The sequence below is a fragment of the Rhincodon typus genome, chromosome 15 (genome assembly GCF_021869965.1).
Source record: "Rhincodon typus isolate 14 chromosome 15, sRhiTyp1.1, whole genome shotgun sequence".
NCBI lineage: Eukaryota > Metazoa > Chordata > Chondrichthyes > Orectolobiformes > Rhincodontidae > Rhincodon > Rhincodon typus.
Window position 1 is genome coordinate 3,511,015 of NC_063346.1, and position 21,741 is coordinate 3,532,755.

Genomic DNA, 21,741 nt, shown 5'->3' on the forward strand with positions numbered 1-21,741 from the left:
TCCGACAGTGCGGCACTCCCTCAGCACTGACCCTCCGACAGTGCGGCGCTCCCTCAGCACTGACCCTCCGACAGTGTGGCGCTCCCTCAGTACTGATCCTCCGACAGTGCGGCGCTCCCTCAGCACTGACCCTCCGACAGTGTGGCGCTCCCTCAATACTGACCCTCTGACATTGAGGCACTCCCTCTGACATTGAGGCACTCCCTTAGTGCTGTCCTGAGGTGTCAGCCTGGCCTCTTGCACTGACAATGCTGGCCAGGGATATAGTGACTGTAGTATGGTCAGCCGGGTGGTCCTCATAGAACATGAATAGAAACTGTGGGAACTGTGAATGCTGGAAATTAGAAATGAAACAGAAAATGTTGGAAAAGCTCAGTGGATCTGCCAGCATCTGCAGGGAGAAATCAGAGTTAATGTTTTGGGTGTGCACGTAGAGAATGAGTTCCCTGATTGGGGCTGTTAATCTGGTCCAATCAGGGAGCCCTGGCTGACAGCTATAAACAGGAGTGTCAGTCATCCTGTTCACTCTGAGAGCTGGCTCTGAGCGAGCTGGATCAGTGTCAAGGGCTCTCTACGTGTAAATAAAGGGGGACTTAGTGATGGAATACCGGCCTCTGGGGAGTTATTTCAAGGGGCTTGAGTGCAAACTCGGGGCTGAGAGAGATTTTTACTCAGTCCCGGTGGATACCAGTGAGAATGAAGTCACGAGAGAACTTAGAAAAATATAAAGGAAGGAAATTGAAGCAGATGTGACAGCCCTTGACATCAAGGCAACATTTGACCGGGTGTGGCATCAAGGAGCCCTGGCAAAGCTGAAATCAATGGGTATTGGGGGACAAACTCTCTGGTGGTTGGAGTCATATCTGACACATAGGAAGATGGTTGTGGTTATTGGAGGTCAATCATCTCAGCTCCAGGGCAACTCTGCAGGAGTACCAGAGGGTAGAGTCCTAGGCTCAACTATGTTCAGCTGCTTCATCAATGACCTTCCCTCCATCATAAGGTCAGAAGTGGGAATGTTCGCCGATGATTGCACAATGTTCAGGACTATTTGTGACTCCTTAGATACTGAAGCAGTCCATGTTCACATGCAACAAGATCTGGACAATATCCAGGCTTGAGCTGACAAATGGCAAATGACATTCGTGCCACACAAATGCCAGGTTATGACCATCACCAATAAGAGACAATCTAACCTCTGCCCCTTGACATTCAACGGTGCTACCATCACTGAAACCCCCCTATCAACATCCTGGGGGTTACCATTGGTCAGAAACTCAACTGGACTCACCACATAAACACAGTCACTACAAGAGCAGGCCAGAAGCTGGGCATCCAGCAGTGAGTAACTCACCTCCTGACTCCCCAAAGCCTGTCCACGATCTACAAGGCACAGGTCAGGAGTGTGATGGAATACTCCCCACTTGCCTGGATGACTACAGCCCCAATAACACTCAAGAAGCTTGACACCATCCAGGGGAAAGCAGCCCGCTTGATTGGCATTACATCCACAAGCATCCACTCCCTCTACCACTGACCCTCAGTAGCAGCAGTGTGTACTATCTACAAGATGCACTGCAGAAATTCACCAAAGATCCTCAGACAGCACCTTCCAAACCCACGACCACTTCCATCTAGAAGGACAAGGGCAGCAGATACATGGGAACACCATCACTTTCAAGTTCCCCCCCAAGTCACTCACCATCCTGACTTGGAAATACATCATCGTTCCTTCACTGTCGCTGGGTCAAAATCCTGGAATTCCCTCCCTAATGGCATTGTGGGTCAACACACAGCAGGAGGAATGCAGCGATTCAAAAAGGCAGCTCACCACTGCCTTCTCAAGGGGCAACTAGGGATGGGCAAGAAATGCTGGTCCCAGCCAGCGACGCCCACATCCCACAAATGAATAAATAAAAAAAGTTATATGTGGGGTGGAGCAGGAGGTGGCCATTCAGCCCCTCAAATCAGTTCCACCAATCAATGTGACTGTGTCTGATCTGCATTTTAATGCCATCAATCTCCATTGATTCTGAAACTAGGAAGCTTCTCTGGCAAAAATCTACAAACCACAAATTAAAATTGATTAAAGGCAAGCAATTTCTGCAGAAGGATTGGGACAGAGAGAGAGAGAGGTGGGGGGTGGGGGGGAGTAGAGAGAGAAAGGGGAAGATTTGGTGATTTAGCAAAGAACAGCATCTTCCAGTGACCTCTATAGACACTGGATTACATGCTTACACGCCCCACAGGGACAGGGGCTGCTTGTGGAAACCTGAGGTCAGGAGGAGTGGCGGGGGGTTCGTGATGTGTGAATTCAAACAACCAGGCTGAAGGGTGTAGGGGGAGAGATGGGCAGGGGGGGGTAGTGAGGGGAAGGGTAGAGGGGAAGGGCAGTGAGGGTGAGAGCTGAGGGGAGGGGTAGTGAGGGTGGAGGGCAGAGGGGAATAGAAGAGAGAGGGTCGGAATGAGAGAGGAGAGAGAGGGGGTGGTGGTGGGGTGGGGGCAGGGCGAATGTACTGGTGGAAACTGAACTCCAAAAAGTGCAGTGAAGATGTTATTTTTCCAGTCATCATTTCTCTCCCATCATTTACTGAAACCAAACCTGAAGAGATATTGAATTGTGTTTAAATATAGATGCACACAGAGGTAAGGGGAGATGCTGAGTTAATTCTGGACTGCAAATTCAATAAAATGTTTCTGTTCTTAGACAGTGATGGTATAAATATTCAGTGCTATGATGAGGGAAGCATCAAGCAGTGATGGGAATTCACCATTAGATGGTTTGCTGTTGTGGAACTGAAGATAAAGGTGGTTCCAGTGACAGGCTCACCTCTCTGCCTCTGCTATTAATGTTTGATAAACACTTGGGGATCCTCCCAGACTCTTCAGCTAAGACAATAGCCTGCAGCCAGTTCTCTTACCTGCGTTACCAATCAGTGGGAAGCTAGGGAAGAGATTGCTGGGCCCCTTGCTGAGATATTTGTACTATCTACAGCCACAGGTGAGGTGTCAGAAGACTGGAGGTTGGCTAATGTGGTGCCACTATTTAAGAAAGGTGATAAGGAAAAACCAGGGAACTATAGACCGGTGACCCTGACATTGGTAGTGGGCAAGTTGTTGGAGGAATCCTGAGGGACAGGATTTACATGTATTTAGAAAGGCGAGGACTGATTAGGGATAGTCATCATGGCTTTGTGTATGGGAAATCATGTCTCACTAACTTGATTGGGTTTATTGAAGAAGTAACGAAGAGGATTGATGAAGGCAGAGCGATGGGCATTGTCTATGTGGACTTCAGTAAGGTGTTCAACAAGGTTCTGCATGATAGACTGATTAGCAAGGTTAGATCACATGGAGTACAGGGAGAACCATCCGTTTGGATACAGAACTGGCTCGAAGGTAAAAGACAGAAGGTGGTGGTGGAAGGTTGCTTTTCAGACTGGAAGTCTGTTACCAGCGGTGTGCCACAAGGAACAGTGCTGGATCCACTGCTTTTTGTCATTTATATAAATGATTTGGATATGAACATTGGAGGTATGGTGAGTAAGTTTGCAGATGACACCAAAATTGGAGGTGTAGTGGTCAGCGAAGAGGGTTACCTCAGGGTACAATGGGACCTTGATCAGATGGGCCAATGGGCCAAAGAGTGGAAGATGGAGTTTAATTTTAGGTAAATGTGAGGTGCTGCATTTTGGAAAGGCAAATCAGGGCAGGACTTATACACATAATGGGAAGGTCCTGGGGAGGTTGCTGAACATAGAGACCTTGGAGTACAGGTTCATAGCTCCTTGAAAATGGAGTCCCAGGTCGACAGGATAGTGAAGAAGGCATTTGGTTCATCCAAGTTTTATGGTTGGGGAACACTCGGATTGAACCAGGAAATCCACTCCTTACTGAAGGTCTGAACAAAGCATGTGTCTAATCTCTCACAGATTTATCAAAATTTGCATGCTCTGTAAAACTCAGGTTATTGACCCATCCATAATGGTGTCTCTCAAATGGAAACTGTCCATCGACCCAACTCCGTCTCACTGACCATCTCCTCTTCATTGTCCTGGCTGTAGTCCAAGAGTCATCAAGGTCAATTCATGAAGGGCACTTTCTCTTTTTAAAACAACATGGGGGTGAAATCTAGAGGGAAGACATTATCACATCAAAACAACAAGTGGATTGTGATATCCTTGGACAGGGCCAAAATCCATGACTAGAAAACATGAACCAACTGCAGGCAATTGGAACTAGTTGAGTGGGCACCAAGGTCAACATGGTCCAGTTTGGGCCAAAGGGCCTGTTTCATTGCTGTATTACTCCATGACTCTATGGCTACTGATCACATTATTGATTAATTTGACCTAAAGAAGAATCACTCCTGGGTTTCATCCAAACTTTACAAAGTAAGAATTCAGTTCAGGTTTTTTTAAAGATCCGAAGTGAAACAGAAGTAAGATACAATAGACAAGATTGGAAAAATGAGTGAATTCCTGGTATACACCAATGGGATCTCTAAGGTTTTGGAGTGGATTTGTAACTCGGGTTGTGGGTGTTATGGTTGGTTGGCTCGCCGAGCTGGTTCGTTGTTTTTCTGCAGACGTTTCGTTACCCTGCTGGGTAACATCATCAGTACAGCCTCCGATGAAGCGCCATTGTGTTTTCCCGCCATCCCGGGATCTATGTTTGTACGGAAGAACAAGAAGGGTTTGGTTTGTTGTCTCATCTGAAAGAGAGCGTTGCTGACAGTATGGCACTCCCTTGGTAAGGGGAGTGAAAGGTTCGATTTTGTGTCCGGTTTTACGGAATGGCTCACCCTCTGACTGGAAGCTGAGAACGTGAGTGACCGTGTCACAACCTGCCCTGTGTCACAGTGCACCTGTGAGTTTTCCTGAGTGTAACCAGGCGACCGTTTCATGAATGAAAGATGAAAGGCTGCACTTTTGCTTTGGCTGAAACTTCCCAATGGCTGGCTGATTCCTGCTCTCATTTCGAATTGTGGTACTTTTAGGTTCAATGGAACAACGATGGAGTGAATTACAGGCTGGAGGCCAAACCACCCTCTCCTGAAGGACTTTTCCTCATTGACAGAGAAGGTCAGATCTATTTAACTCAACCACTGGACCGGGAACAAGAAGCAGAGGTAAACTATAGAATCATCAGATCCTAGAGCACAGAACGAGGCCATTTGGTCCATTTTGCCTCTGCTGTTCCTTTGATAGCCCTGTTCTCCAGCTCTTTCCCCACAGCCCTGTCTCTAAACTATCAGTTTGTACCTCCTTGTGAGGCAATGTGTTCCAAATCACCAGAACTCACAAAAATTCCAATACATCTGTGTCCTCTCATTAGGGACCCAGCTGCCAGTGGAAACAATTTAACCCAAACTATTTGATCTGCCTGGCCTGGGATTCTGGACATCATGATTAGATCTTGCCCTGACTGTCTCTGTCAAACATCCAATGTTAAAGGTTAAACAGACGGATTGCAGGCATGGATTTTTCAATTTGATTCCCCATATGTCTTGATGAAGCCAGCAGATCTCCCAGCATGCAGTGATAGAACTCCTGCCTCTCAGGCCAGGAAATTTGGGCTGAAGTCCCACCTTCTCCAAACATGGATTTTCAAAATGTTTTAATTAAAATATCTACATCCAGTCGACTGTCACTCAATTATCCCCTCAATTTACATCTGTTCCCTAGTTTGATTTATTCTCGGGTATCTCTGCTGATTCCTACTCGATGATAAGATTCTCTGTGAGGTGACCAATCTCACCTTCACCAGTCTCTCCCCATCACTGAAGTCCTGCATCCCTGATGCATTCCAGTAAATCTCCCCAACTCCCCCTCCAAGTCCTTAACATCTTCTCTCAAGTTCTTGCGAAACTAAATCACCTCTACAAATTTCTGCATTACATTTCAGCTGCTATGCATCTATTTCTCTGTCTCCATCTCCCCGAATAAAAACCGAAAGAACTGTGGATGCTGTAAGTTAGGAACATAAACAGAAGTTGCTAGAGAAGCTCAGCAGGTCTGGCAGCATCTGTGATGGGAAAATCAGAGTTAACGTTTCGAATTCGGTGATCCATCCTCAGTTCTGATGCTGCCAGACGCGCTGAGCTTTTCCAGCAACTTCTGTTTTTATTCTATCTCCCTGAATTCTGTCACTATCCACATTACTATGCACTGCCACATTTACAATTTGTGTTGTCTGTCATTTTTCAAATGATGCTTTGTTAATCTCAGAGCAGGTCATTAATACATCTCAAAAGGAGTATGGATTGCAGCATTGCTCCCTGTGGAACCCAAATGTAGACTTTGCTTCAGTCTGAGAAAGACAAGGCTATTCATTATAACCCAAATAAAAGCGAGGCACTGTGGATACTGGGAATCTGAAACAAACACGGATAATGCTGGAGAAACTCAGCAGGTCTGGCAGCCTCTGTAGAGAGAGAAACAGAGTTAACGTTTTCAAGTCTGGTATGACTTCAAAACTCGAGAACTCTGAAGAAAAGTTACACTGGGCTTGAAAAGTTAACTTTGTTTCTCTCTCTCTCTGTCCACAGATATTGGCCACACCTGCTGAGTTTCTTCCAGCTCTTTCTGTGTTTCTCACCATCACACTTTCTGTACCTGAGCCAATGTGTCTAACAATACGCGTGTTAAATTGAGTTTGATCTAGGAGTGTAATCCAATCCAACATTTAGAACATAGAACGGTACAGCACAGGAATGGGCCCTTCGGCCCACAATGTTGCGCTGAACATGATGCCAAATTAAACTAATCCCTTCTGCCTGCTCTTGATCCACATCTCTCCATTCCTTGCATATTTATGTGTTTATTTAAAAGTCCCTTAAGTGCCCCTATCATATCTGCCCCACCACCACCCCTGGCAGCACGTTCCACACTCCTACTACTCTCTGTGTAAAAAACTTGCTCCATATATCGCCTTTCAACTTACTCCCCTCCCACCTGCTGATGTGGTTGTAGCCTCAGTTCCTCTATCCTGCCTCAGGCCCCCACCCCCAATCCCCTCCCACCACCCCTCATAACCCTCAACTCTCTCGTTAATCAAACATCTGTCTCACTCAGCCGTGAATAAATTTAAAGAGCAAACATTCAATACCTACTGGGTAACAAAATTCAACAATCCCACGAGAAACAACAACTCTCCTCAATCTGCCTTAGAATGAGGATTTCTTATTCTTAACCTATATTCCCTGAGTTTTAGTCCCCAGTTTGAGTCTCCCCCCATGAGAGGAAACATCCTCCAGGGGCCCACTTGACCGTATCCCTTGAAAATTTTATATGTTTCAATAAGAAAGGGAGGCAATGGCCTCATGGTATTATCGCTAGACTATTAATCCAGAGACTCAGGAACCTTGGTTCAAGTCCCACCACAGAAGATGGTGGAATTTGGATTACATAAAAATTTAAAGTCCATTGATGATCATGAAACCATTGTTGATTGTCAGGAAAAAATAGTCCATCTGGTTCACTAATGTCCTTTTGGGAAGGAAACTGCCATCCTTACCTGGTCTGGCCTACATGTGACTCCAGACCCACAGCAATGTGGTTGACTCTGAACTTCCCTTTGGGCGATCAGGGATGAACAATAAATGCTGCCTGGCCAGCGACATCCTCATCCCATGAATGAATCAAAAAAATGTCACCTCTCAATGTTCTAAACTGCAAAGAACTTAAGAACACAGTGGCTCAGTGGTTAGCACTGGTGCCTCACAACGCCACAGACCCGGGTTCCATTCCACCCTCGGGCGACTGCCTGTGTGGAGTTTGCACATTCTTCCAGTGTCTGCATGGGTTTCCTCCAGGTACTCCAGTTTCCTCCAGGTACTCCAGTTTCCTCCCACAGTCCAAAGTTGTGCAGATTAGGATGGATTGGCCATGCTAAATTGTCCCATAGTGTTCAGGGATGTGTAGTTTAGGTAGATTAGGCATGGGAAATGCAGGGTGATTGGGGGGAGTGGGGTGGGTCTGGGTGGGATGCTCTTTGGAGGGGCAGTGTGGACTTGTTGGGCCAATTGGCCTGTTTGCACTCTATAGGGATTCTATGATCTGCTCCTGATCTCTATCCTGGGGTACTGTGGATAAGAGTAGGTAGCATCTCTTCAGTAATAATGGAAAGTTCTTCGAATGAGGAATGAGTGAGTTGGCACCTCTAATCTGAGAAGACGTTGGATAGTTAGAGGAACAGAGAAGGCTAGCAGGAAATAGAGATTTCCAAGGTTTAGAGAGGTGTTGACAGAGGAGACTGAGGAAAACCGATTACCTCTGACAGCGATAGCACTGGAGGAGGGTCCGGAGGAGGTTCACCAAGCTGTTGCCTGGGATGGAGAAACTGAGCTCTGAGGAGAGACTAGATAGGATTGGATTGTTTTATTTAGAGCAGAGAAGACTGAGGGGGGACATGATTGAGGTGTACAGGATTTGAGGGGCTTGGATAGGGTGAAGAGAGAGCAACTGTTCCCACTGGTTGAGGAGTCAATCACAAGAGGGCACAGTTTCAGGGAAGGGGCCGGAGATTCAGAGGGGGATTTGGGAAAAAGACATTTTCACTCAGACAGTGCAAGAATCTAGAATGCGCTGCCTAGGAAGATCGTGGAGACCGAAAACATTACAACCTTTCAAAAATATTTGGCTGAGCACTTCAAATCCCATAATATTCAGGGATATTGGACAAGTGCAGGATATTGGGATGAGCGCATGCTTAATAGCGGTTATGTCAGTGCAGACAAGTTGGGCCAAAGAGCCTTTTCTGTGCTGTATGAATCTATGAATGGATCAGTAACCAGAGGTCAAGGACTTAACAATATTGTCAACAGATCTCAAAGGGAGCCGAGGAGAAAGATTTTCACTGAGAGATGGTAGGATTTAGAATGTTCATTCTGGGAAGCTGGTGGAACCTGATCTAATAAATAATTTTAAAAGTGAGTTGGACAGAGATGCTGAAATGAAAGAGTTATGGTCAAAAGAGGGAATTTGGGACTGAGTATGATTGCATGAATGGCCTCTTACGATGCTATCCAGTGACTCCCAGTTGTCCATAGCCACCTCCTGAAGAAACCTTAGCCATACCCTGAGGATGGGAGCAGTTGGACTGCGATACCTTCCATGGTTGACCAGTTGCTGATATCCTCAGGAGCTGAGTGTCTGGGTGAGGGGATTGAAGCTAAGTCATTGCTGTTGGAGAATTGAAGGGAATGTGGATATTAAACACCTGGATTACTTCCCGGGGAGGTTTATAATGGTGTTTGCACAAGAAATCTTGCTGACATTTAAAGTTTTGACCCTCTCCTTTAGTACGTGCTGCTGATATCTGCAGAGGGTTCTGACGGAAAGCTCCTTGATGAGCCGTTGGAGTTGAGAGTGTTGGTGACAGATGACAACGACAACGTGCCCGTGTGTATTCCTGAGAGTTACCAGGCAACTGTCCGAGAGCAACAGGTTCAAGGTATGGTGTCAGATGATTAACGTAACACGACAGAGAGCTGGAAAAGAAATCAACACAGAGAATGCTGGGGAAACTCAGCAGGCCTGGCAGCATCTGTGGAAAGAGAGAAACACAGTTAACTTTTCAGAAGATGGAGTCATATCAGAATTGAAATGTTAACTCTGTTTCTCTCTCAACAGAAAAGTAACAATCGCACCACACAAATGCCAGGTTATGACCATCTCCAATAAGAGACAATCTAACCACTGCCCCTTGACATTCAATGGTGTTACCATCACTGAATCCCCCACTATCAACATCCTGGGGTTTACCATTGACCAGAAACTCAACTGGACTCACCACATTAACACAGTGGCTACAAGAGCAGGTCAGAGACTAGGAATTCTGCAGTGAGTAACTCAACTCCTGACTCCCCAAAGCCTGTCCACAATCTACAAGGCACAAGTCAGGAGTGTGATGGAATACTCCCCACTTGCCTGGATGGGTGCAGCCCCAACAACACTCAAGAAGCTTGACACCATCCAGGACAAAGCAGCCGCTTGATTGGCGCCACATTCACAAGCATCCACTCCCTCCACCACCGACGCTCAGTAGCAGCAGTGTGTACTATCTACAAGATGCACTGCAGAAATTCACCAAAGATCCTCAGACAGCACCTTCCAAACCCACGACCAGTCCCATCTAGAAGAACAAGGGCAGCAGATACATGGGAACACCACCCCCTGCAAGTTCCCCTCCAAGCCAGTCACCATCCTGACTTGGAAATATATCGCCGTTCCTTCGCTGTCACTGGGTCACAATCCTGGAATTCCCTCCCTAACGCCATTGTGGGTCAACCCACAGCACATGGACTGCAGCGGTTCAGGAAGGCAGCTCACCCCCACCTTCTCAAGGGGGCAATTAGGGATGGTCAATAAATGCTGGCACTGCCAGTGATGCCTACATCCTATGAGTAAATTTAAAAAACGTTGTCAGACCTGCCGAATTTCTTGAGCATTTTCTGTTTTTATATCAGATCTACAGCATTTACAGTATTTTGCTTTTATGTAGAGGAATAGGAAAGACTTACATTCGTATAGCACCGTAGGTGATGCCTCCTGTAGGTGCTTGGACATTGGGTGAGACAGCACTGAACTGGCTGCTATAGTCTACTCATTAATCATCACAGTCTAAACACAGTGCCCAACTCCCAGCTGAGATTGGCCCTGTACCAGGAGAGTGAGTGGGAGACAAAAACAGAAGTTGCTGGAAAAGCTCAATAGGTCTGGCAGCATCTGTGAAGGTAAAAACAGAGTTAACGTTTTGGGTCCGGTGACCCTTCCTCAGAAATGTGTGAGTGGGAGAGTTGGGAATGTGACATCCTCACATTGACCATTAATCTTCCATTTCTGTTCTGAACCTGAACATCTTCTTGTCTGTCCTTCGAGGTGAAGATGACCATGTCTATCCTCTGGGTTGTTTCCCAGAGTTACAGTGGGAATGGTGGTGCCTGCTGAAGCTGATCAGGAGAGGACACTGCAAATGATTGAGTTTCAGAGTGTTCCTGGCTCAGTATTTCTTCTCCTTGTCTTTTAGAAGCATAGAGACCTAGAAACCAGGTGCCGGTGTAGGCCATTCAGCCCGTTGAGCCTGCTCTGCCATGCAATATGATCGTGGCTGATCATCCATACCCTGTTCCTGCTTTCTCCCAGAACCTTTAGTGCAGAACATTCTATCCCTAAGAACTATATCTAACCCCTTCTTGAAAATATTCAATGTTTGGACATCAACGGCTTTCTGTGGCAGAGAATTCCACACTCTCTGGGTGAAGATATTTCTCCTCATCTCAGTCCAAAAAGACCTATTGTATTGTTAAACTGTGACCCCCTGGTTCTGGACTCCCCTTATCATTGGATACATCCTTGCTGCATTGACCCTGTGTGGTCCTGTTAGAATTTTACAGGTTTCTATGAGATTCCTCCTCATTCTTTGAAACTCCAGTGAATATCATCCTAACCAATCCAGTTCATCTTCATACATCAGTCCTGCCATCCCAGGAATCAGTCTGGGAAACCTTTCCACTGCTTTCAAAGGAGGCCCCACTGTTTGGAACCAGAGCCTGAAGAAAGAAATCTAGCAACTTTCTTGGTCTCAGGATGTCCTGAAGTGCTTTCTGCCAATTTAACACTTTTTGAAGGTAGTCCCAGTTATATTTTGATAAGTACAAAGAGATCATTGTTGAGGAAACACTGAGCTTTGTTAGACATCAGCTTAAACTGGGAGAGATGGTAAACCTTTATAGGTTTAGGCCCCAAGTGAATAATTGTGACCAATTCAGGACACCATACTCTTGGAAGGATGACAAGGCCTTTGAACAGAAGATATAGGAGCAGAATTAGGCCATTGAGCCCATTGAGTCTGCTCCGTCATTCGATCCTGGCTGATATTTTTCTCAACACCATTTTCCTGCCTTTTCTCTGTAACCCCTGATCCTCTTACTAATCAAGAGCCTATCTACCTCTGTCTTAAAGACACTCAATGACTTGGCTTCCACAGCCCTCTGCAGCAATGAGTTCCATAGGTTCACCTCTGGCTGAAGAAATTCCTCCTCATCTCAGTTCTAAAGGGTCATCCCTTCACACTGAGGCTGTGCCCTTGGGTCCAAGTCTCTCCTACTTGTAGAAATATCTCCTCCACCTCCACTCTATCCAAGTTGTCAGTATTCTATATGTTTCAATCAGATCCCTCCGTTATCCTCCATCGAGTACAAGTGCTATGGAGGAGATTCAATGGAATAGGAGCCAGGATGAGGGAGTTCAATGTGGTATTTCTGGCTGGAATGGCACTGCCATCTTCCCCTTAACTGGGTCACAGGGGCCTCTCTGGTTTATAACGGCACAAGAATAGCCTTGAGGGAGTTTAGATAAATGTGAGGTGCTGTACTTTGGAAAGGCAAATCAGGACAGGACTTGTGCACTTTAATGGGAAGGTCCTGGGGAGTGTTGCTGAACAAAGAGACCTTGGAGTGCGGGTTCATAGTTCCTACAAAGTGGAGTCGCAGGTACACAGGCTGCTGAAGAAGGCGTTTGGTACACTTGCCTTTATTGGTCAGTACACTGTGTATAGGAGTTGGAAGGTCATGTTGTGGATATACAGGACAATGGCTCAGCCACTTTTGGAATATTGCATACAATTCTGGTCTCGCTGCCATAGGAAGGATGTTGTGAAACTATAAAGTGTTCAGAAAAGATTTACAAGGATGTTGCCAGGATTGGAGGGATTGAGCTACAGGGAGAGGCTGAATAAGCTGGGGCTATTTTCCCTGGAGTATCGGAGGTTGAGGGGTGACCTTATAGAGGTTTATAAAATCGTGAGGGGCATGGATAGGGTGAACAGACAAGGTCTTTTCCCCAGGGTAGGGGAGTCCAAAACTAGAGGGGCACAGGTTTAAGGTGAGAGGAGAAAGATTTAAAAGGGACCTGAGGGACAACTTTTTCACACAGAGGGTGGTGCGTGTATGGAATGAGCTGCCAGAGGAAGTGGTGGAGGCTGGTACAATGACAACATTTAAAAGGCATCTGGATAGGTACATGGATAGGAAGGGTTTAGAGGGATGTGGGCTAAATGCTGACAAATGGGATTAGATTAATTTAGGATATCTGGTCAGCATGGATGAGTTGGACCGAAGGGTCTGTTTCCATGCTGTACAGTTTTATGACTCTATGACCAATGACTCTATGAGTCATCATGAGAAGAGGCACTTACCTTCACAGAATAGAGTCATAGAGCTGTACAGCATGGAAACAGACCCTTCAGTCCAACTCGTCCATGCTGACCAAATATTCTAAATTAATCTAGACCCATTTGTCAGCATTTGGCCCATATCCCTCTAAACTCTTCCTATTCATGTACCCATTCAGATGCCTTTTAAATGTTGTCATTGTACCAGCCTCCACCACTTCCTCTGGCAGCTCATTCCATACACGCACCACCCTCTGTGTGAAAAAGTTGCCCCTCATGTCCCTTTTAAATATTTCCCCTCTCACCTTAAACCTATGCCCCTCTAGTTTTGGACTCCCCCATCCCAGGGAGAATACCTTGTCTATTTACCCTATCCATGCCCCTCATAATTTTATAAACCTCTATAAGGTCACCCCTCAACCTCCGATACTCCAGGGAAAATAGCCCCAGCCTATTCAGCTCAAATATAGTTTATTATATGTTACTAGTTGAGTCCAAGCTCCATCAGTTCATTAGACTTTGTTACAGAGACTGTTAGGGGACTATGTGGAGATAGGTCTTTACTCCAATGAGATCCCAAACAACATCCTCCCCACCTAAGCTAGTACATCATGTGATTGTGTGGAGCTTCATGCAGTCTCCAACATTAACCCTGTCAGAACCATGACCTTTTACAGCATTCAGTTACAGAAACTGGGATTGATCACCTCCCCAGTGGGCTGGGGGAATTTGGAGTGGGAGGCGAGTTGGTGGTGTTGTTCAGGGGGGATTTAATTGAGGCCAACGATTTTGAAGGGGTTTGACAGGATTAATAGGGAGAAATTGTTTCTATTGCTCGGAAGGACATAAGACAGAGTTTACAACAATTCTAAAAAGAATGAGAGGAAAATAAAGCATAAATATGTTTTTACCTGGTGGTCCATTGGGATGTGGAGCACAGTGCCTGTAAGAGCGAGAAACTGACAGGGAATTAGATAAACAGTTGAAAAGCAAAAATGTGTAGCACAAAATGGAAAGAGCTTGGGGAGTAGACCTCACTGTAGAGCTCCTTTAAAAAGAGAATACAGGGGCGATGGGCTGAATGGCCAGCTTCAATTCCATCTTATTCAATGACACTGTGGATTGCTGACTCCTTTTCCAGGTTCACAGCTAATCACCCTGACAGCGGCCGATCGGGATGATCCCAGGACTGACAATGCACGTCTTTACTTCCAACTCCATAGCCAGGAACCTCGCAGTGATGGCAAACTGCTGTTTACAGTCAGTGCAAATGGGACCTTGACACTGGCCAATGACATGACCAACTACACATCACTGAAGTACCAACTGGAGGTGCTGGTGGCTGATCTTGCTGGTGAGGAAGCACACACAGCGACTGTATCTGAAATGTTTCACAGAGTGGTATTGAGTACACAGCACAGACAGGCCATTCAGCCCAACTGGTCTTTTCTAGTGTTTATGCCCCACATGGAGACTCCTCCAGCCACAATCAGGAAACAATCATTTCAGTCTCCTTACCTACTTCATCAAAAGCTTCATAGTCTTCAACAGTTATTAAATCCTTTCTTAACAATGAATTCTCCAGCCTCTTCACAGACTGTGATCAAATGGAATAATCTCCTCTGCAGCATCTCCAAGACCTGAGATCCTTCCAAAACTGTGCAGGCTTTTCCTTAAATACATTTACCACAACTATTTCACCTGAAGACATTTCCCCTTCATCTCCTTCACAATAGACAAATAAGAAATGTCCCATTGAACAAAGAATCATAGGACAACGTCCCAGTACAGGGACAGCATGGGGTTAGATACAGAGTAAAGCTCCCTCTACACTGTCCCCCATCAAACACTCCCAGGACAGGGACAGCATCGGGTTAAATACAGAGTAAAGCTCCCTCTACACTGTTCCCCATCAAACACTCCCCAGGATAGGGATAGCATGGAGTTAGATACAGAGTAAAGACCCCTTTACACTGTTCCCCATCAAACACTCATTGAACAGGACAGCACTCGGTTAAGTACAGAGTAAAGCTCCCTCTACTTTGTCCCCATCAAACACTATGTTTCTGTGCTGTCCATTCTTTGTAATTAATGACCAGGTAATCTGGTTTTGAAATTGATAAAATCTGTAGGCCAGGACAGTCAGAGACACTGATTCTGTCATTTCACATCATTTCACAGAATCTGTAACATTCCCTGAATGGAGGATAGGCACCACAGCAGGTCGTGACGTTTGATTTCAATAAAAAGAAGTATTAAAAGCAAGTTACATTTTTTGGTGCACATTGTTGATTGTTGTAAATGTGACTCCAGACCCACAGCAAGGGAATTGAGTCTTAACTGCTCTCTGGGCAATTAGCGAGGGGCAATAAAAGGTGGTTGGGCCAGTGAGCCCACATCCCATTAATGAATAAAATTTTAAATGATAAAATGATTTATTATATCATAAAAGAATGCCACATTCCAGTGCAGTTTTTGGATTGTCAGTAAGTTTACTGCCCCCCAGGGAGTGACTTGAAATCTCAGCTCTCTGATAAAAACTGTTTGATGTCACTAACTGAGTGTCGCTCGTACATGAGCTGTTTGATTTGAAAGCTGGTCTTAACACTGCCAGTGGGAGCCTCAGTTATTTAGTGTACACTGAATGTTTTATCATAAATCTGACTTTGAGTCTATTTTGCGCTTTTCCTGACAGGATTGTCAAGTACCTGTACAGTGACCGTCGATGTCGAGGAAGTGAATGACAATGTGCCAGTATTCCCTCAGAGACAGGTACACCACCTGAGGGCTGTTCCATGGTATTGTTCCAACACTTACATGTAGAATTCTTAGGAAAGGCCATCTCAGATCATAACTCACATGATACTGTCCCCGTCAAACACTCCCAGGACAGGGACAGCACGGGGTTAGGTACAGAGTAACACTCCCTCTACACTTGTCTACAAACACTCCCCAGACAGGGACAGCATGGGGTTAGATACAGAATAAAGCCCTCTTTACACTGACCCCCATCAAATATTCTCAGGACGGGGGACAGAACAGGGTTAGATACGGAGTAAAGCTTCCTCTACACTATCCCCTATCAAACACTCCCAGGATGGGGACAGCACGGGTCAGATAGAGAGTAAAGCTCCCTGCCACTGACAGGCTATCATTGTAAGCTATTGTATAGTATTTGGGTAAATATTCCTTTAATGTTTCCTTGATCCCTGTCCACTGTTGTGTTATAGTTCGGTCCGTTCACTGTGGCTGAGAACACTGACATTGGGAACGTGATCACCACCATCAATGTGTCAGACGCTGATTATCCAGTCACCAGCAGCTGGCTTGTTCTTTACACCATTGAGGCTGGGAATGACGAACACCGATTTGGAATTTCCCAAGATGAACACAGTAACACTGGGAGCCTTTTATTATATAAGGTGCACCTGGAATTGTATCGCGCTCTCACACTCTTTCACTTCATTGCTCTATGTCTGTCTCAATTTCTGTCCATGACTATTTACTGCCTAGTATCTGACCATCTTCTCTCTTTTAGTTTGTCTCTGACTTCATCTCCATCTCTCTCCCTCTGTTCTCTGCTCCCAACTTGTCCCTCCTTTGTACATTTCTCTTTCTTCTGTCCCCATCATTCTTTCTCACATTATCCCCATCTGACTCTCACCACCTCGTGGGCTCTGTTTTCCTCTCTGTCCCATTTCTCACTCTCTCTCTCTCTCTCTGTTTTTCTCTCTCTGTCTGTCTGTCTCTCTCTCTCTCTCTCAGTTTGCCATTGTGTCTTCTCCATTCCTGTATTCTCTTCTCATTTTATCAGTATCTGTCTGTTCCTCACCATCTTTCTTTTTCTGCCTCTTTCCATCATTGTTTTGGTCATTTCTTCTCTCATCTGTCACTGTCCTGTTCATCCCTCCTTTTGTTTCTCTTTCGCTCTTCTCATCAAATATCCCATCACTTACCACTTTGTCCCTGTCTCTGTCCACATGTCCCTCTCTCTCTCTTCTCATGTCCCTGTCTCTCTCCTCATGTCCCTGTCTCTCTCCTTGTGTCCCTGTCTCTCTCCTCGTGTCCCTGTCTCTCTCCTTATGTCCCTGTCTCTCTCCTCGTGTCTCTGTCTCTCTCCTCGTGTCCCTGTCACTATCCTCATGTCCCTGTCTCTCCTTGTGTCCCTGTCTCTGTCCTTGTGTCCCTGTCTCTCTCCTTGTGTTCCTGTCTCTCTCCTTCAGCCCCTGTCTCTGTCCTTGTGTCCCTGTCTCTCTCCTCATATCCCTATCACTCTCTGCGTGTCCCTGTCTCTCTGTCTCTCTCTTATCGTCTATCTTCTCTCCATCTGTCTGCCTAAATCTCTGTCCCTTTTCATTTTTTTCCAATCATTGATGGTTCCTCTGTCTCTATATCTCTGTTGATTTCCGTGTGGTTTCAGTTCTCTCTCTTTCTCTCTCCATCTCATTCTCTCCACCACTATTTTCTTTTTATGTCTCTGGCTCTGCCTTTCTTTTTCCAGCTCTCTGTGTATCACTCTATCACTCTCAGTCTATCATCTGTCTGTTTCTGTCTTTCACCATCTCTCTATCTCCATCAATCTTCACTTTTTCTTGCTCTCCCTTTAGCTCTCTCCATTTCTAGCTCTATCCCTAACTCTTTCCCTCTGCCTTCACTGTCCATTTCCAAGCCCGTGTTTCCCTGTCTCACTGATCCTGAAAAAGTTAAGAAACTCTCTTTGATGACGAGAACTGCCCATGAGAAATGAAAGATGAAGAGACGGGGAGAGTGAGAAAGGCTGCTGAGGGATTGGGAGGAGCCAGGTTACTGTGGGAGATAACAGTGTCCAATCTGTGTCTTTAGGCTCTGGACTATGAGGAAGTGAATGAGCACAGGCTGGTCGTCTCAGTCAGAAACGAGGCAGAGCTGCTTGGGGCTCAGTATGGGCCGAGTTCCACTGCCACCATCTTCATCAGTGTGCGAGATGTCAATGAAGCTCCGACCCTTCCTCAGAGCCAGTATGAGGTGATGGTTCCCAAGGACGCTCAGCCAGGCCATGTCTTACTGCACCTAGAGGCATACGACCCAGACACATCGCCCACTCCAGTTAGGTAAGGCCATTCAGCCCCTTGGGTTTGCTACAGCATGATGATCTAAATTGATACTACAACACTGCCTCAGTTTGATCCTCTAACAGTATAATACTCCCTCAGTACTGACTCTCTGACAGTGCGGAGTTCCCTCAGCACTGACCCTCCGACAGTGCGGCACTCCCTCAGCGCTGACCCTCCGACAGTGCGGCACTCCCTCAGCATTGGCCCTCCGACAGTGCGGCGTTCCCTCAGCACTGACCCTCCGACAGTGCAGCACTCCCTCAGCACTGACCCTCCGACAGTGCGGCACTCCCTCAGCACTGACCCTCTGACAGTGCGGCACTCCCTCAGCACTGACCCTTCGACAGTGCAGCACTCCCTCAGCACTGACCCTCTGACAGTGCGACACTCCCTCAGCACTGACCCTCTGACAGTTCGGTTCTCCCTCAGCGCTGACTGTTGTCCTCATCTCCATCCAAGTTTCCCGATCCTTTTCTGGAGACCCTGCGCAATGGTGTAGAGCGTGCAGCCTCGGGGAATCAGCCTCTCACTCTCTGCTTTGTCAAATCCTCTTAGAAAATATGTCCTCTGTTTGGCAGGTACCGCCTTGGGAATGAGACGGTGGAATGGCTCTGGGTGAATCCTGACTCCGGGGACGTCACTCTCCTGTCGGGAGACCCGGCAGGAGGGACCCACCTGATGGAGGTGATGGTGGAAGATGGAGGTGAGGGATGACGGACAATGCAGTTTGAGTAAACTGACCATAGCACCATGGTACAGGGAGCCATTCAAGAGGGGGGAGAAAAGAGAAATGTGTCTGTAATCAGGGATAGTATAGTCAGAGGAATAGACACTGTTCTTGTGGCCAGGATCGAGTGTCCCGAAGGCTGTGTCGTCTGCCTGGTGCCTGGGTTCAGGATATTTCATCTAGATTTCAGAGGAGCTTGGAGTGGGAGGGGAAAGATCCATTTGTTGTGGTCTACATAAGTACCAACGATATAGCTACAACGAGGAAAAAGGTTCTGCTGAGGGAATATGAGCAGCAAGGGTTAAATTAAGAAGGATTACTACCTGAGCCATGAGCAAATTGGCACAGGGTCAACAAGACTGAAGAGGTCGACGCGTGGCTCAAAGATTGGTGTGGGAGAAATGGGATGTAGGGAAAGAGGGGACTACTCTGATTGGAAGGACTCCACCCGAATCATGCTGGGACCTGAGTCCCAACAAATCACATAACTAGGGCTGTGGATAGGGCTTTAAACCAAATAGTGAGTGTGGTAGAGGGTGCGTTCAGTTGCATGGAAAATTATGGAAAAAATTAAAGGTGAGGGAGGGCACAGGAAATGTTATTAAAGTTTCCAGAATAAGTAATAGGATAGAGTGTATAGAAAGGGTCAGGAATCTAACTTCAGGCACAGCAGTTAAAGGGACCACGATAAGAAGGGGGGCAGTTGATGCAGGATTGAGGGTGATGTACTTAAATGCACACAGCCTACGAAACAAGGGAAATGAGCTTGTAGCACAGATTGAAATTGGCAGGTATGACGTTGTGGGGATCACAGAGACGTTTCTGCAAGGGGATCAGGGTAGAGAACTAAATATCCAAGGATTCACATCCTGTCAAAAGGACAGGCAGATGGGCAGAGCGGGCAGGGTTGCCTTGTTAGCAAGAAATGAAATCTATAATGAGAGTGATATAGAGGCAGAAGGAGTAGAATCTGTTGTGGGTAGAGTTGATGAACCACAAAGGGAAAAAACAGCTGATGGAGTTATATATAGGCCTCCTAGCAGTAGTCAGGACGTGGGGAAGAAAATAAATCAAGAGATAGAAAAGCCACGCAAGAAAGGCACTATTACAATAGTCATGGGGGACTTCAATATACTGGTAGACTAAGTAGCAGAACCAAAGAAAAGAAATTTATGGAATGTCTACAAGATGTTTTGTTCTGGAGCAGTTTGTGGTAGAGCCCACCAGGGAACAGACAGTTCTGGATTTGGAGATGTGTAATAACACAGACTTGATTAGGGAGTTTAAGATGAAGGAATCCCTAGGAGGCAGTGACCATAATATGATAGAATTCACCCTGCAGTATGAGAGGGAGAAGGTGGAATCAAATGTAACTGTATTACAATTGAGTAAAGGTAGCTACAAAGACATGAGGGAGGAGCTGGCCAGGGTTAGTTGGAAGGGAAGTTGAGCAGGGAAGACGGTGGAGCAGCAATGGCAGGAGTTTCTGTGGGTAATCCAGGAGGCACAGCAGAAATTCATCCCAAGGAAGAAGAAACATACTATAGGGAGGATGAGGGAACCAGACAAGGGAAGTCAGGGACAGCATAAAAACAAAAGAAAAAGCAAACAATATGGTGAAGATTAGTGGGAAGCCATTAAAAATTAGCAGAAGTAACTAAAAAAGCAATAAGGAGGAAAGGAGGAGAAGATGACATATGCGAGTAAGCTAGCTAGTAATACAAAAGGAGATTGCAAGATGTTTTTCAAACATATAAAAGGTAAAAGAGAGGCAAGAATGCACACTGAACCGCTGGGAAATGAGGCTGGAGAAGTAGTAATGGGGAACAAAGAAATGGCGGAAGAACTGAATAGGTACTTTGCATCAGCTTTTCACAGGGGAAGGCATCAGCAGTATATCAGAACTTCAAGAGAGTCAGGGGCAGAGGTGAGTGTAGTGGCCATCACTAAGGAGAAGGTGCTGTGGAAGCTGAAAGCTGTGACAATGATTGTGGAGGTATTGGTGGTGATCTTTCAGGAATTACTGGAGGCAGGAGAGTCCCAGAGGACTGGAAAATGGCAAATGTTACACCCTCATTTTAGAAGGGAGGAAGACAGAAGATAGGAAACAATAGACCAGTTAGCCTGACCTTGGTCATTGGTAAGATTTTACAGTCCATTATTGAGAATGAGATTGCGGAGTACTTGGAAGGGCACGGTAAAATAGGGTGGAATCAGCACAGCTTCATCAAGGGGAGGTCATGCCTGACAAATCTGTTAGAATTCTTTGAGGAAGTAATGAGCAAATTAGACAAAGGAGAGTCAGTGGACCTGATCTATTTGGATTTCCAGAAGGCCTTTCACAAAGTGCTGCACAGGAGGCTGCTAAATAAGATAAGGGCCCATGAGGTTACAGGTAAAGTCCTGGCCTGGAGAGAGGATTGGCTGGCTGGCAGAAAACAGAGATTGGGGATAAAGGAGTCTTTTTCAGAATGGCAGCAGGTGACCAGTGAAGTTCTACAGGGGTCAGTATTCAGATCACAATTATTCACATTATACATTAATGATCTGAAGAAAGGAACTGAGGGTATTGTCACTAAGTTAGCAGATGACACAAAGATAGGTGGAGGGACAGATAGTGTTGAGGAAGTGGGGAGGCTGCAGAGGACTTGGGCAGGCTAGGAGAATGAGCAAAGAAGTGACGGAACACAGTGTGGCAAAGTGTGAGGTTATGCACTATGGTAGGAAGAGTAGAGCTGTAGACAT

General features: G+C 46.1%; 1 protein-coding gene across 1 annotated transcript in view; it reads left to right on the top strand.

The window, feature by feature from the left end:
• cdh16 (cadherin 16, KSP-cadherin) overlaps positions 1–21,741 on the top strand; it is a 46,506-nt gene that overhangs the window by 11,396 nt on the left and 13,369 nt on the right. Inside the window, exons 3-9 of the mRNA XM_048605945.1 lie at positions 5,000–5,131; positions 9,306–9,456; positions 14,318–14,530; positions 15,872–15,948; positions 16,407–16,598; positions 18,019–18,266; positions 18,848–18,972. Of these exons, the coding sequence (XP_048461902.1) occupies positions 5,000–5,131; positions 9,306–9,456; positions 14,318–14,530; positions 15,872–15,948; positions 16,407–16,598; positions 18,019–18,266; positions 18,848–18,972 (1,138 nt within the window). The remainder of the gene's footprint in view (positions 1–4,999; positions 5,132–9,305; positions 9,457–14,317; positions 14,531–15,871; positions 15,949–16,406; positions 16,599–18,018; positions 18,267–18,847; positions 18,973–21,741) is intronic.